General features: G+C 46.3%; 1 protein-coding gene across 1 annotated transcript in view; it reads left to right on the forward strand.

Annotated features, from left to right (window-relative positions):
• Nucleotides 1–522: 522 nt before the first annotated feature.
• The window catches only part of LOC147241243 (5'-AMP-activated protein kinase subunit gamma-2-like), a 14,441-nt gene continuing 759 nt past the window's right edge, over nucleotides 523–14,204 (forward strand). Inside the window, exons 1-17 of the mRNA XM_086192333.1 lie at nucleotides 523–646; nucleotides 2,411–2,543; nucleotides 3,053–3,243; nucleotides 3,954–4,063; nucleotides 4,874–5,070; nucleotides 8,328–8,376; nucleotides 9,358–9,467; nucleotides 9,544–9,625; nucleotides 10,088–10,146; nucleotides 10,257–10,302; nucleotides 10,382–10,436; nucleotides 10,717–10,843; nucleotides 11,174–11,339; nucleotides 11,463–11,500; nucleotides 11,571–11,717; nucleotides 12,131–12,224; nucleotides 13,029–13,771. Coding sequence (XP_086048459.1) covers nucleotides 2,505–2,543; nucleotides 3,053–3,243; nucleotides 3,954–4,063; nucleotides 4,874–5,070; nucleotides 8,328–8,376; nucleotides 9,358–9,467; nucleotides 9,544–9,625; nucleotides 10,088–10,146; nucleotides 10,257–10,302; nucleotides 10,382–10,436; nucleotides 10,717–10,843; nucleotides 11,174–11,339; nucleotides 11,463–11,500; nucleotides 11,571–11,717; nucleotides 12,131–12,224; nucleotides 13,029–13,771 — 2,253 coding nt within the window. The 5' untranslated portion in view covers nucleotides 523–646; nucleotides 2,411–2,504. The remainder of the gene's footprint in view (nucleotides 647–2,410; nucleotides 2,544–3,052; nucleotides 3,244–3,953; nucleotides 4,064–4,873; nucleotides 5,071–8,327; nucleotides 8,377–9,357; nucleotides 9,468–9,543; nucleotides 9,626–10,087; nucleotides 10,147–10,256; nucleotides 10,303–10,381; nucleotides 10,437–10,716; nucleotides 10,844–11,173; nucleotides 11,340–11,462; nucleotides 11,501–11,570; nucleotides 11,718–12,130; nucleotides 12,225–13,028; nucleotides 13,772–14,204) is intronic.

Consider the following 14,204-nt stretch of genomic DNA (forward strand, 5'->3'; position numbering starts at 1 on the left):
TACCAGTATCATAAGTACACAAAAGTACCAGTTGCGCAAATACATGAGTACTAGTATCAAAAGTACTCAAAAGTACATGTACCACAAGTATACATTAGTAATACGAGTAGTAATTAAATACACATTTTAGTGTGTGTGTATGAGTGTGTGAGTTTGTGTGTATGTGTGTGTATGTGTGTGTGTGTGTGTGTGTGTGTGTGTACACACTTGAAGAAGGTCAACGAGAGATGATGTCAAAGGTCGGATGTTGGGACAAACGTTCTGTTTGTGTGTTCTTGGGGTTTAATCGGTTTAACTGTTAACTGGGTGTCATGACAACAACTCAATCTCAGCATGACGTCGTGGTTGAATGATGGAACGTTTCTGCTCATGATACAGACACACTGGCAGTGATACAGCTCTCCCTCCTGATTGGCTGCATCTGCTCCTCTGGACCAATCAGAGCAAGCAAGTTGGAGAGGGAGAGAGACTGTGCGTGTGTGTGTGTATGTATGTGTGTGTGTGTGTGTGTGTGTGTGTGTGTGTGTGTGTGTGTGTCAGAGTACAGGATAACTGCATCGTGTGGAGTGTGAAGTTCTTGATCAGTGGATCATTGCTCATCGAGAAGCAGAAGGTGACATCTGCTCTGTGTTTGCAAAGGTTTTCTGTGAGTATATGTACTCATTGATAGCATGAGGTACAGTAGTACCTTTTCTACTGTTCTGGACTATAATCATCCTTTGAGTGAGGAGCTCTGTGATTGGTTCACTTTCAATTAGCAGTTTAAAAATGTGTTGAGTTCTGTTTGTGGGCCAGAAAGTATTTTAAATGGGTGTAACCTGGATGTAACATGAGTGTAATATGGGTGTAATATGAGGTTAATATGAGTGTAACCTGGGTGTAACGTGAGGGGAATATGGGTGTAATGTGGGTTTAGCATGGGTGTGATATGAGTGTAACCTGGATGTAACGTAAGTGTAACATAGGTGCAACATGAGGGTAACCTGGGTGTAACGTGAGGGGAATATGAGTGTATCGTGAGTTTAGCATGGGTGTAACATGAGTGTAACCTGGGTGTCATATGAGGTTAATATGGGTGTAATATGAGTGTAACCTGGATATAACATGAGTGTAACCTGGGTGTAACGTGAGTGTAACATGAGGGGAATATGGGTGTAACATGGGTTTAGCATGGGTGTAACATGAGTGTAACCTGGGTTTTAAATTAGTGTAGTATGGGTGTAATATAAGTGTAATATGGGTGTAACATGAGTGTAACTTAGGTTTAACATGAGTGTAACATAGGTGTAATGTGAGTGTAACCTGGCTGTAACATGAGTGTAACCTGGGTTTTAAATGAGTTTAGTATGGGTGTAACATGAGTGTAATATGGGAGTGTCGTGGGATTAAAATGAGTGTAACATAGATGTAACATGAGTGTAATATGGGTGTAACATGAGTGTAATATGGGTGTAACATGGGTGTAATGTGAGTTTAATCTGGGTGTAACATGAATGTTATATGGGTGTAACATGAGTGTAATATGGGTGTAGCGTGGGTTTAATAGAATGTAATGTGATTGTAACCTGGGTGAAACATGAGTGTAGCCTGGGTGTAACATGAGTGGAATATGGGTGTAACGTGGGTTTATTAATACATGGGTTGAGTGTTAGTTTTATTTTTGTGGCAGGTGTATTGTCTTTGCTCATCCTGTGATGCTTTGGACCTTCAGACTTTTAAAATAACACAATCTCCATGGAAATGGTGTTGAAGTGTGTCAGTAGGCTCATATTTAGAATATGCACCTGGAGGCGGGGTTTGTACAGCAGTTTAGGTCCAGATGTGCTAACATGTAGTTTGTAAGCCATTTAAATTTCAAGTACTGAAATACAAAGTTTTATTTATGATTAAACACATCATAACCAAGTAAACATCCAGAGGAACAATTAATAAGATTGAGTTTTCTCTCAGTCAAGATCAGAATCCCATGGCAACCACAAAGATGGCCACTGGTGTGAGAGTGAAGGTGTGGGTGAGTGAACCCTCATCCTGACAGGGGCTCAGGCCAGGCTGTGACCTCTGATCTATGAGCTTCAAGAAAGCATGTGGCCTTGATGAGAATGCAACATTGTCCTCCAATAAAAAACAAAAAGATTGAAATTCTTGTTTGTAGAGAAGACTGAAAACGATAACTAGGACGTACAGTGAGAGTTGTTTTGTGGGTGGTACTTGTCTGTCAGCTGTCAGCTGATTGGATCTCCTCACATCTTCAGTTTCATCATTTCAGCAGTGATTCTGGTGATAACTCTGTTTACCCCTAAACCATCCCATGATGCAACAGGAGAGCAGGCTCCACCCCCATGTTTCCACTGCTGTTGGCAGTGTGGTTGCCAAAAACCTGATTAGTGTGTGTGTGTGTGTGTGTGCGCAGACAGGAACTCAAATTCTGGTTATGCTGTTTGAGGATGACGAGTTCAGCTGAGCTGAGAAGGACGGCAGCGTAAACCTCTGAGGAGAAACACAAAATGGAGACAAGAGCCAGAGAATCAAAGCAAGATGGAGAGGTTCAGTGATGGAGCCCTCAAGTGCTCATTTCTCTGTTATTTTCATGAATTTAAACCAGAAATGAAAACATGAATATTATTCTGAAAGCTGCTGATGTCTATTAAGTATCTTTCTACTCAGTTCATGCTCCTTTAGTAATGAACCGACTCACACCAACATGGTGGAGGAGTTTAACTACACATTAATGCCCCACTCACACACACACACACACACACACACACACACACACACACACACACACACACACACACACACACAATCCTAAACTTCAAAAAACCTGTATATTTGCCAAAACCAGATTGAAATAATGGCAAAAATTTTAAAAATGCAACATAATGGAAAGAAAATGTGTGTTTTTTGTTTTTATATCGATTAAAATAAATATATGGTCTCATAATTTAATCTATGAGAGCGTTTCTTCATTTAAAAAGGTAAATTTTGCTTGTGATAGCTTCGTTCACTTCCTGGCCATGTTCTCACAGCTGTAGTGTGTGCTGTGGTCCTGCAGGGGGAGCCAGTGAACCACTCTACGAGCCCCACCAGGACCTTCTTCCACCGCGCTGCCTTCAGCCGGGCCTCCAGCCCTGGCTCCACCCCTGCCAGGACATCCACCTGCCAGATGAGAACTGCCTCCCCCAGAACTGTCTTCCTCGATCAGGCTGGAGCACCACGGGAGGCCGTTCCCGCACCTCCACGCAGGTCAGCAGAGAAGCACCAGCAGACTCAGCCAAGGTCCAATATTGATATTGTGACCATGTGTGCAGGGTGCCAGTTAGAATGGAACGGGGGGCATGGCTCCCCCAGTGATGCATGAGCTCCCCTGGAAACACGGTTTGTGAAATTTTGGGGGGGCCCCAAAATATGGATGATAGCCAAATAAATGTAATTTTGGTCGTGGTTTTTATCAAAGGTTTAAGGAGAAATAAAATTCTATTTGGAGTTTCTATTCATGAAACGATCGCTCACCGATCCAATAACTCAGCCAAGCTTGGCTCGTCATAGCGAGCGGCTTCATTTCCGCGCTAGAGCCGCTGGGGGCGCTGCCTGCAGGCCCCCAGTAACGTTACCCAGTCACAGGCTCATGAGTTAAAGACAATCTCCTGCACGCCATTGTTGCTGACACGGGGAAAAGAAGCGACGCACCCTGGCTGACTTCTTTTGAAAGAAGTCCAAACAAGTTGAGCTCACGAGGAGGGAGATGCTGGGGAACGTTCTCCTCACGACGGCTGTGTCTGCTCTGGAGCTGATCAGTGCAGCGACAGCAGGCAGCGTGCCTGCAGGAAGGGGCCGTTGTTGAGGTGTGCCCCCATGAAATCTGCCCCCCCACGGCTCCCCAAGAAATTATGATAAAACTCACACACTGTGTGTGTGTGTGTGTGTGTTTGTGTGTGTGTCGGGCGGGGAGGCAGGCTGAGCTTCAGCGGGCTCTTTAGGTCACCCTCCAGGGAATCAAGCCAACAATCATCATCACCTGTCAGCATCAAACTGTTCACCCGCAGCAGGAGGAACAAATCCAGAGGTACACACACACACACTAACACACTCACAAACACACACACACACACACACACACACACACACACACACACTGACATCTCCGTGCTATCAGAACCAAAGCTGTTCTTGAGGAAATGCCAGTTGGCAGTAACATGAGGGTTCTAGAACCTCAGAGTGGGACGGGATCTGAGTCCACCTACAAAGGGTTAACATCAGTACTTGAGAGAGAAACAGGAGGTGGAGGCAGGGAGCCAACACCATCCAGCCCAGGAAAGGAAGGAGAGCATGTGGGTGCTAGAAGGGAACCCCAATAGCTTATGTCCCTTGAACCTGGGTGAGAATTTAGAGGTTCCAGACCAGAGCCCAGAGGAACCCCAACAGCCTAATAGATTATTCATCTTCCTGAATGGCAAGCTGAGGAGTTTCATGAACCTGTGACCTGGACTTGTGTTTGGGGGTTCTAATGTCCTCGGTGTCGCCGGTGTCATCATCCAGCGAAGTCAAGGCTCTGCGGCAGACGGGTCCCGCTTGTGTCGAACGTTGCTTTGGACTAAAGCCAAATGTTGTTGTAGAATGGTAGACTGTTTTCCTCATGTTGTGGGGACTTGCTGATTAAATGATTGAGGTGGAGTTCCGTGTCCAGGAAGTGAGCCCACGTCCTCAACAGCGCCATGGTGAATGACACAAGATGGAGGAGGAAACAGAAATAAAATGATCAAATGTTAAAATTGTCACAGTATCAAATAAAAACACGTATGAATGCATCCTGACTGCCATCTTTGATGAACATCACTTCTTTTCTTCCCCCCCTCTCCTCCTTCTACCCCCCCAGCCCACAGCCTCTCCTCCCCGCCACCTCGCCAGGAGGACGTGAGCACCTTCCGTCTAGAGACGTATGTGACGGAGCCCCGGCGTCCTGAGACCAGAAGGCCGCGTTCCTTCTCTTCCCCTCCCGACGCTGGACAACCCTCCCCCACCTGCCAGGCCCTGCCTCTTGTTCTCTCGCCATCACTTCCTGTTGGCAAACTGGTGAGATGACTGGTGAACTGCTGACTAGCACAGGGCTAACGCTATGCTAATTTAAACTGATTTGCTGTGATTAGTACCAAACGCAGTTCCTGTGTGAGGGTTCTCATTGGGTCACTGTGGGACATTTCAGTGCAAATGTAACCCTCCTGAAAATATGGAACTTGTTTTTTTAATAACTTAGGAGGTACTGTGACCTGGGGCCTCTGGACCAGCTCCAGGCACTGGTACTAGACTGGGACACAACACTGGTATTTAACTAACCTTATATTTGGTATCAGTCATACCTTGATGACGCTTTCAAGGCATCGGTCCTGAAAGAGGTTTCCTCCGTCCTCATAACAAAATCATGATTATCAGCAGCAGCTCCTGAACAAGGGACCGGTTTTCATCTGAAAATGGAACCAACACATTAAGAGTGCGGGAGTGTGGAGGCTTGGATCCAGGAGCTAGAAGCATCCAAACCTCCACCACAGCCACACTTCTGCCCGACGCCTCATGGCGTGAAACCATCTGATGTCATGTGAGACTATTTTGTCCGATTGTGATGAAATATCGTGGCAACGTGTGTGCTTTTGATGTGAAATACTGAACCGGATGTTCAGTCCGTTAGCTCGGCTAGCTTGTGAGCAGCTGTGCGTCTCACCTGAACGCGAGCGGTGAGCTTAACCGAGAGAAAACGAGCGTTCACCGGCCGACTGGCGGCGCCAGGCTGAGGGGCCTCGATGCTCTAGAGGCCGAACACCCGGGGCGACGTCCGACCAGAGGACCGGAGGACCGGAGGGGGGAGCGAGAATGAACGGCGACTGTGACGTAGGTGCTCAATGACGTCACATACATTTCATCAGTGATGCAGCCGCAGAATTGGATTGAATAATAAACATTTAAGAACTGAAAGCTTGTCAGTCAGTGACGCCAGTGATGACGAGCTGATCTGGTTACCGGCTCCTGAGATAACAAATCCCGGGAAGATTCGCCGCGAGGCAGGGGTGTCGGCGTGTGCTGGTGGACCAGTAGCACCAGACACCAAACCAGTTACAACGTCACTGCTCCAATTCTCCTTAACGTTCAATAAACCACCTAAATCTACGACGTCAGGCACGTGACGTCAGAGGGACCGGCATCGGAATTCGGTCTGACCCGTTTCGGGACAACGCCAGCTGAGACATCCGGATCTACTAATAAGAATATTATTATTACAACTACTACTACTACTACTACTACTGCTAATACTACTACTGCTACGATTACTACTACTACTATTACTACTGCTAATACTACTACTACTACTATTACTACTGCTACTACTACTGCTACTACTACTACTGCTATTATTACTACTGCTACGATTACTACTATGACTACTGCTACTATTACTTCTGCTACTATTACTACTACTAGTACTACTGCTACTATTACTACTGCTACTATTACTTCTGCTAATATTATCACTACTACTGCTTCTATTACTACTGCTACTATTACTACTGCTACTGCTACTACTACGACTAATGCTACTATGACTACTACTACTGCTACCACTACTACTGCTTCTATTACTACTGCTACTATTACTACTGCTACTATTACTACTACTACTGATACTATGACTACTACTACTGCTACTATTACTACTGCTACTCTTACTACTGCTACTTCTACTACTACTACTGCTACTATGACTACTGCTACTGCTACTATTACTACTGCTACTACTACTACTACTACTATTACTACTGCTACTACTACTGCTACTACTACTACTGCTATTATTACTACTGCTACGATTACTACTATGACTACTGCTACTATTACTTCTGCTACTATTAGTACTACTAGTACTACTGCTACTATTACTACTGCTACTATTACTTCTGCTACTATTATCACTACTACTGCTTCTATTACTACTGCTACTATTACTACTGCTACTGCTACTACTACGACTAATGCTACTATGACTACTACTACTGCTACCACTACTACTGCTTCTATTACTACTGCTACTATTACTACTGCTACTATTACTACTACTACTGATACTATGACTACTACTACTGCTACTATTACTACTGCTACTCTTACTACTGCTACTTCTACTACTACGACTGCTACTATGACTACTGCTACTGCTACTATTACTACTGCTACTACTACTGATACTATTACTACTACTGCTACTATGACTACTACTACTGCTTCTATTACTACTGCTACTATTACTACTGCTACTACTACTACTGCTACTATTACTACTGCTACTGCTACTATTACTTCTGCTACTATTACTACTACTGCTACTATGACTACTACTACTACTACTACTACTACTGCTTCTATTACTACTGCTACTATTACTACTGCTACTGCTACTATTATTACTGCTCCTATTACTACTGCTACTGCTACTATTACTTCTGCTACTATTACTACTACTGCTACTATGACAACTCCTACTGCTACTACTACTACTGCTTCTATTACTACTGCTACTATTACTACTGCTACTATTACTACTGCTACTACTACTACTGCTACTATTACTACTGCTACTGCTACTATTACTTGTGCTACTATTACTACTACTGCTACTATGACTACTACTGCTACTATTACTACTGCTTCTATTACTACTGCTACTATTACTACTACTACTGCTACTATGACTACTGCCACTGCTACTATGACTACTATTACTGCTACTATTACTACTACTACTGCAACTATTACTACTACTACTGCTCCTATTACTACTGCTACTATGACTACTACTACTACTACTACTACTGCTTCTATTACTACTGCTACTATTACTACTACTACTGCTACTATGACTACTGCTACTGCTACTATGACTACTATTACTGCTACTATTACTACTACTACTGCTACTATGACTACTACTACTGCTACTATGACTACTATTACTACTGCTACTATGACTACTATTACTACTGCTACTATTACTACTACTACTGCTACTATTACTACTGCTACTAATACTACTGCTTCTATTACTACTGCGACTATTACTACTGCTACTACTACAGTTACTAGGACACACTTTGATTAAACTCTTTAAAACAGAGACTGTGACAGGAAGCAGAGGAACAGGAAGTCAGTGCAGTGGAGAAGTCCTTCAAAGTTAAACATGAAACAAAAGAGTGAAATAAGATCAAAGCATGAAGAGGGTGACATCAAAGCACTGACCAGCGTGAATACAGCAGTAAGGACAGTGTGTGTTGGCTGTGTGGTTGCAGGTGGAGGCTGCAGGTGGCGTGCAGGAGCAGCCGAACCCCGCGGACCCAGGTAAGACCAACATCCAGCTGGTCCACGCGTGGGAAGGAAGCCAGTCAGCTGTAACCAGAAAGTCCAAGTTGATGAAACCGTTTAGCGCCAAACACACGCTGAAGAAAAGTCAGATTGTTGATTAATTCAAGATGGTTCATGTTGCTGGAGCTCAGTCAACAGTGAAAATATTGACAGTAAACAATTCCAGCAGGCTTTTGTTTTGACATACATGTTGACCGCTAACAGGATGTGATGCATTGATGCTAGCTACTGTTAATTTGACCTCAGAAAGGAAATAGACGATGTGCTTGACATCCTGCCACCGAGGAGTCATCCTCCAGCTGGCTGGAAACTGACATCCTAGCAACAAGCTCAGTTGATGAGAGTGTCACTATGGCAACAAACACATTTTTTTAAGAGTCATGTGATCCTCTGGAAAGCATGCAAGCACTGTCTCTCCATGACGACGTAGGTTTGAGGGTAGAAGGCACACTTTTGAAAACACAAACAGCAAGGAAAGCACAGGTGGTGAGCGTAGACGAGAGTCCTCCACGCCACCAGGGGGCGCACTCATAGCACACGTGTCCTTTTAATCCTTCCGATTCATATTCTGTTTTCTTTTTGTAAAAACAAATTTCTCCAATTTTGTGGTATTTTTTGCTCATTTTCTGGTGACTTTCTATGTTTTGGAGTCAAATTCAGTCAATTTTGAGTAAATAAACCAGAACCTGATGATGGCTGTTCCAGCATCGGTGTGACCGATTCAATCATAATGAATGGATTAAAGTGAGGCTGAAATACTGACATCACGGAGCTGATCTAGAGTCAGTTTGAATTCATAGTTAGCCGATCTATCACCATGAGGACAAGCTAACAACTTTAAATCTGCTATTTTGCAACGAAGTTCTGATCAGACGCACGACAGACGGTGCCAGACTCTGCCACTCTTGAGTTTTGTTCATCAATACAATCTGTGTGTGTGTGTGTGTGTGTGTCCAGCATGTGATGGGTCGGAGAGAGATATCTACATGCGCTTCATGAAGTGTCATAAGTGTTATGACATCATCCCAACCAGCTCCAAGTTGGTGGTGTTTGACACAACGCTGCAGGTGAGACTCTGGTTCTGACATCGGGTGTGTGTCCACAGCAGGAAACGTGTCATCAGTGACATCCCCTGTGTTCCAGGTGAAGAAGGCTTTCTTTGCTCTGGTTGCCAACGGTGTGAGAGCTGCTCCTCTGTGGGAGAGCAAGAAGCAAAGCTTTGTGGGTAAGAGTGCTGTATAAGGTCATATATCACACCCAGTGTCAGTGGAGGCGGAGCTTTGTGGGTCAGGCACAGAACACAGGGATGGCAGCTTAGCTGCAAACAAGCAGTTACACAGAATCAGTTGACTTCCTATCAGAACTTTTCAGAATAAACCTAAAAACAGTTCTGAATTCCAATAATACAGAGTATTTCTGCTTTATTTTGAAGCATCAGATCTTGATTTCGAAACTGATTCCTGATGAGTTCTTTCACTGTCAACCAGTGACATCACGGCCACCATCTGATGACCTCCAACTACCATTGCTCTACTTTGTTCAAGTGATTCCATTCTTCCCTGATGGTTTTATAATCCACTGAGCTTGACTATAATTAGCAGTAGCGTGCGCACACACACACACACACACACACACACACACACACACACACACACAGCTTGTGTTTCAGCATTCATATCTATTTCAGGAATGTTGACCATCACAGACTTTATCAACATCCTGACCAGATACTACAAATCCCCCATGGTAAGACGCGCACACACACACATACACACACACACACACATACACACACACACACACACACACACACACACACACTTACATTGTTCTCTAAAACAGTTTGTGTGTGTCAGGTTCAGATCTACGAGCTGGAGGAGCATAAGATCGAGACGTGGAGAGGTTCGTTCATGTTGATGGGTAAATTCTGTTGATGTGATGATGACGATGGTGATAATGATGAAGGTGGCTGTGTCCCCAGAGCTCTACCTGCAGGAGACCTTCAAACCACTGGTCCACATCCCACCTGACGCCAGGTACACACGTGTGTTTGTGTGCGTGTGTGTGTCCGTGGGTGTGTGTGCGTGTGTGTGCATATGTGTGTGCGTGCTTGCGTGTGTGTGTGTACGGGTGTATGCGTGCGTGCTTACGTGTGTGTTAGTGTGTACGTATGTGTGTGTGACTGTCAGTGCTCATGCATCTGGAGTCAAACAATAATTTATAATCTGCTAAAAATAAATTTGAGGAGGAAACAAGGAGGGAAGAATGAGAGTTGACAGCAACTTGCAAGCAAATATTTGTCTCTGTCTCTGTCAGTATCTTTGAAGCGGTCTACTCACTGATTACGAATAAAATCCACCGTCTGCCTGTCATCGACCCAGTCAGTGGGAACGCCCTCTACATCCTGACCCACAAGAGGATCCTCAAGTTTCTGCAGTTGTTTGTAAGTCACACCAGGAGGACAGTAGAGGACACAAGGAGGACAGTGGAGGACACCAGGGGGACAGTAGAGGACACCATGGGGACAGTAGAAGACACAAGGAGGACATTAGAGAACACCAGGAGGACAGTAGGGGACACCAGGAAGACAGTAGGGGACACCAGGAAGACACCATTAGTGTCTCATAATGGGGCAATCAGAATTATCCTCAGGTTTCTATCTTCTACAGTGATTTGAAAGGAGCGTTGCTACCCCAAGTGTAGCAACGCCGTCTGTTACTGTCAGTTATTGCAGTGTGTGTGTGTGTGTGTGTGTGTGTGTGTTGTGTCTCAGGTATGTGAGATGCCCATGCCAGCCTTCATGAAGCAGACTCTGGAGGAGTTGTGTGTGGGGACGTACACTAACATTGCCTACATCCACCCTGACACACCGCTCATCAGGGCGCTGTCCGTCTTCACGCACCGCCGCGTCTCCGCCCTGCCAGTGGTCAACCACAACGGTAACACCTGCACGGAGCTGCCTCATGTGATCAAAGACAGACTCAGCCAAGGGGTGGCTTGTAAATGATGATATGATGTGAATGATGGAGTGACCTTGACGGTCTCGTGTGTTGTTTCTGCAGGTCAAGTGGTGGACATCTACTCCAAGTTTGACGTGATTGTGAGTCATGTGACACGTGTACTAACGGTTTGTTGGCTGTTCAGACAAACATGTGTGTTTGTTTCTCCAGAATTTAGCAGCAGAGAAGACATACAACAACCTGGATGTAACGGTGACACAGGCGCTGAGACACAGATCGCAGTACTTTGAGGGTGTGATGAAGTGCAACAAGCTGGAGACACTGGAAACAATCGTGGACCGCATCGTCAAGGCTGAGGTAACACACACACACACACACACAAACACACACACACACACACACACACACACACAAGCTTGAGACCCTGAAAATACACAGTGAGACACAGCAGGAAATGAACACAATAACCTTAACAGAGGTAAAGGGGCCATCTAGTAACCAAAGGTCGCTGGTTCGATCCCCACTTCCCCCAGTGACCATGTCCAAGTGTCCTTGAGCAAGGCACTGAACCCCTAACTGCTCCTGATGGCCCTGAGACGGACTGGTGACCCGTCCAGGGTGAATCCTGATGACAGCTGGGATAGGCTCCACCCCCCCCCCCACCACCACCCTTAACAGGATACGAGGGGGAACCTAGATGGAATCTTACAGAGTGTGTGTGTGTGTGTGTGTGTGTGTGTGTGTGTGTGTGTGTGTGTGTGTGTGTGTAGGTTCACAGGTTGGTGGTCGTAGATGAAGAGTCTCGTATCGTTGGCATCGTCTCACTATCTGACATTCTGCAGGCACTGATATTAACACCTGCAGGTACGCACACACACACACACAGACACACTCACTTACTCACACACACTCTCTCACACACACACACACACACACACACACACACACACACTCACAAGAATATTGCTAGGGAAGTATGGTTGAGGAGTGATACCAACACCATGGTTTGTTGGTTAAAACCAACGAGCACATGCGGCAGCTGGCAGCCATTCACACCCCTACCAAGTCACATGGTCCGCCACTGATGACAGCAAACCCCAACGGTCACAGACGCTCTCTGACCCAACGAAGGCCAAAGCAGCAGAACTCACATTTCAAATCCTCAGCTTTCGGAGGGAGGAAAGCGCCACATGGAAGCCTGCTCCTTTGTTCTCAGCAGGTGAGCAGCATGTTCTCACCACCTGTGGTCTCCACCCACCTCCTGGGCACCTCCCACACGAGTGAGGTGGCAGTTAGATGAGGGTCAGAGAGATTAGAGGGATTTTACACACACACACACACACACACACACACACACACACACACACACAAAGACGTCTCTGACAGGGTCAGCATTAACAAAGTAGAACTGATGGTGGTCTGTTACTGGTGTGTATCACATGACCTCGTGTGTCATGAGGAGGCCAGTGAGCGTGTAGGTGACTGGCAGGAGGACACACAGCCTCAGGAACGCCTCTGGTTGAACAGGGTTTGAACCACGCCTCCCGGATGTCCTCTCCACCTGCGTTCTTGTTTTCTTTCCTCCATAAAGTTATAACTTCCACACTTTTTTGTCCTCAACGCCACACGTTAAATCAGCCACGCCCTACTAAACACATGTGTCCTCAGGTCTCGGCAGGAAGGAGTCGTTCCCGTGTCAGCCGACTCATTTGGACTCACCAGAACCACAGACGAGATGTGACCAGGACCAGGAGCCGGGGACAGACATGGGCTGCAGCGACACTGATACAGCAAACATTCACCAGCAGGCGGAGAAAGAGACAAGGGAGGACAGTGAGGTGAGACTGATGGAGGAGGACAGTGGTGTGAGACAGACAGAGGAGGACAGTGAGGTGAGACAGACGGAGGAGGAGAGTGAGGTGAGACAGACGGAGGAGGAGAGTGAGGTGAGACAGATGGAGGAGGAGAGTGAGGTGAAACAGATGGAGGAGGACAGTGGTGTGAGACAGACAAAGGACGACAGTGAGGTGAGAGAGACGGAGGAGGAGAGTGAGGTGAGACAGACGGAGGAGGACAGTGAGGTGAGACAGATGGAGGAGGACAGTGAGGTGAGACAGATGGAGGAGGACAGTGAGGTGAGATGGATGGAGACACAAGAAGGAGACAAGGGAAGACAGGAGGAGGCGGCAGAGATAGATGGGGAGAGACAAATGGAAGAGGAGACAGCAAAAGAAGAGGTAGGGAATGAGGACAGGACAAAGGGGGGGGCAGAGTGGGGGAGCCCAAAAGACAGGGAGACAGATAAAGGAGAGGAAGAGGAGAGGACAAATGAGAAGGCAGAGATGGAATGGGGGGATGAGGAGGGGGCAGACAAGGAGACAGAGGACACTAAGACAGATTATGAGAGACAGGCAGAGGAGGAGACAGAGGGAGAAGAAGAAGTGGGGACAGAGGGAGACAGACGAATAGATGGGGGGGCAAAAGGAGAAGAGGAGGATGTGGTGAAGGGTGAGGAGCAGGTAGAAGCTGAGAGACATAGAGGGGAGAGGACACAAGAAGGACCGAGGGGGGACGAGACAAGGGAAGGACAGGGGGAGGTGAAGGAGGCAGAAAGCAGGGCACAAGATGAAGAGGGGACGGAGGATAAAGCATGACATCATCATCATCATTACTCGCCGCTTGGGAGTCACCACCTAAGGAAGGGGCGGGTCGAGAAGCACCATTTTTTTGTGATTGGAGAGCCTCTCTGTAGGGGTGAGGGGCAGCGCTGCAGCCAATCAGGGAGCTTCGCAGGTTGAAGTTGTTGTTTGACAGCTCTGAAGGAGTTTCATGTCTCTCAAATCA

The sequence above is a fragment of the Aulostomus chinensis genome, chromosome 21, assembly GCF_037954235.1.
Source record: "Aulostomus chinensis isolate RoL2024-O1b breed Wild chromosome 21, RoL_Achi_v1.0, whole genome shotgun sequence".
Lineage (NCBI taxonomy): Eukaryota > Metazoa > Chordata > Actinopteri > Syngnathiformes > Aulostomidae > Aulostomus > Aulostomus chinensis.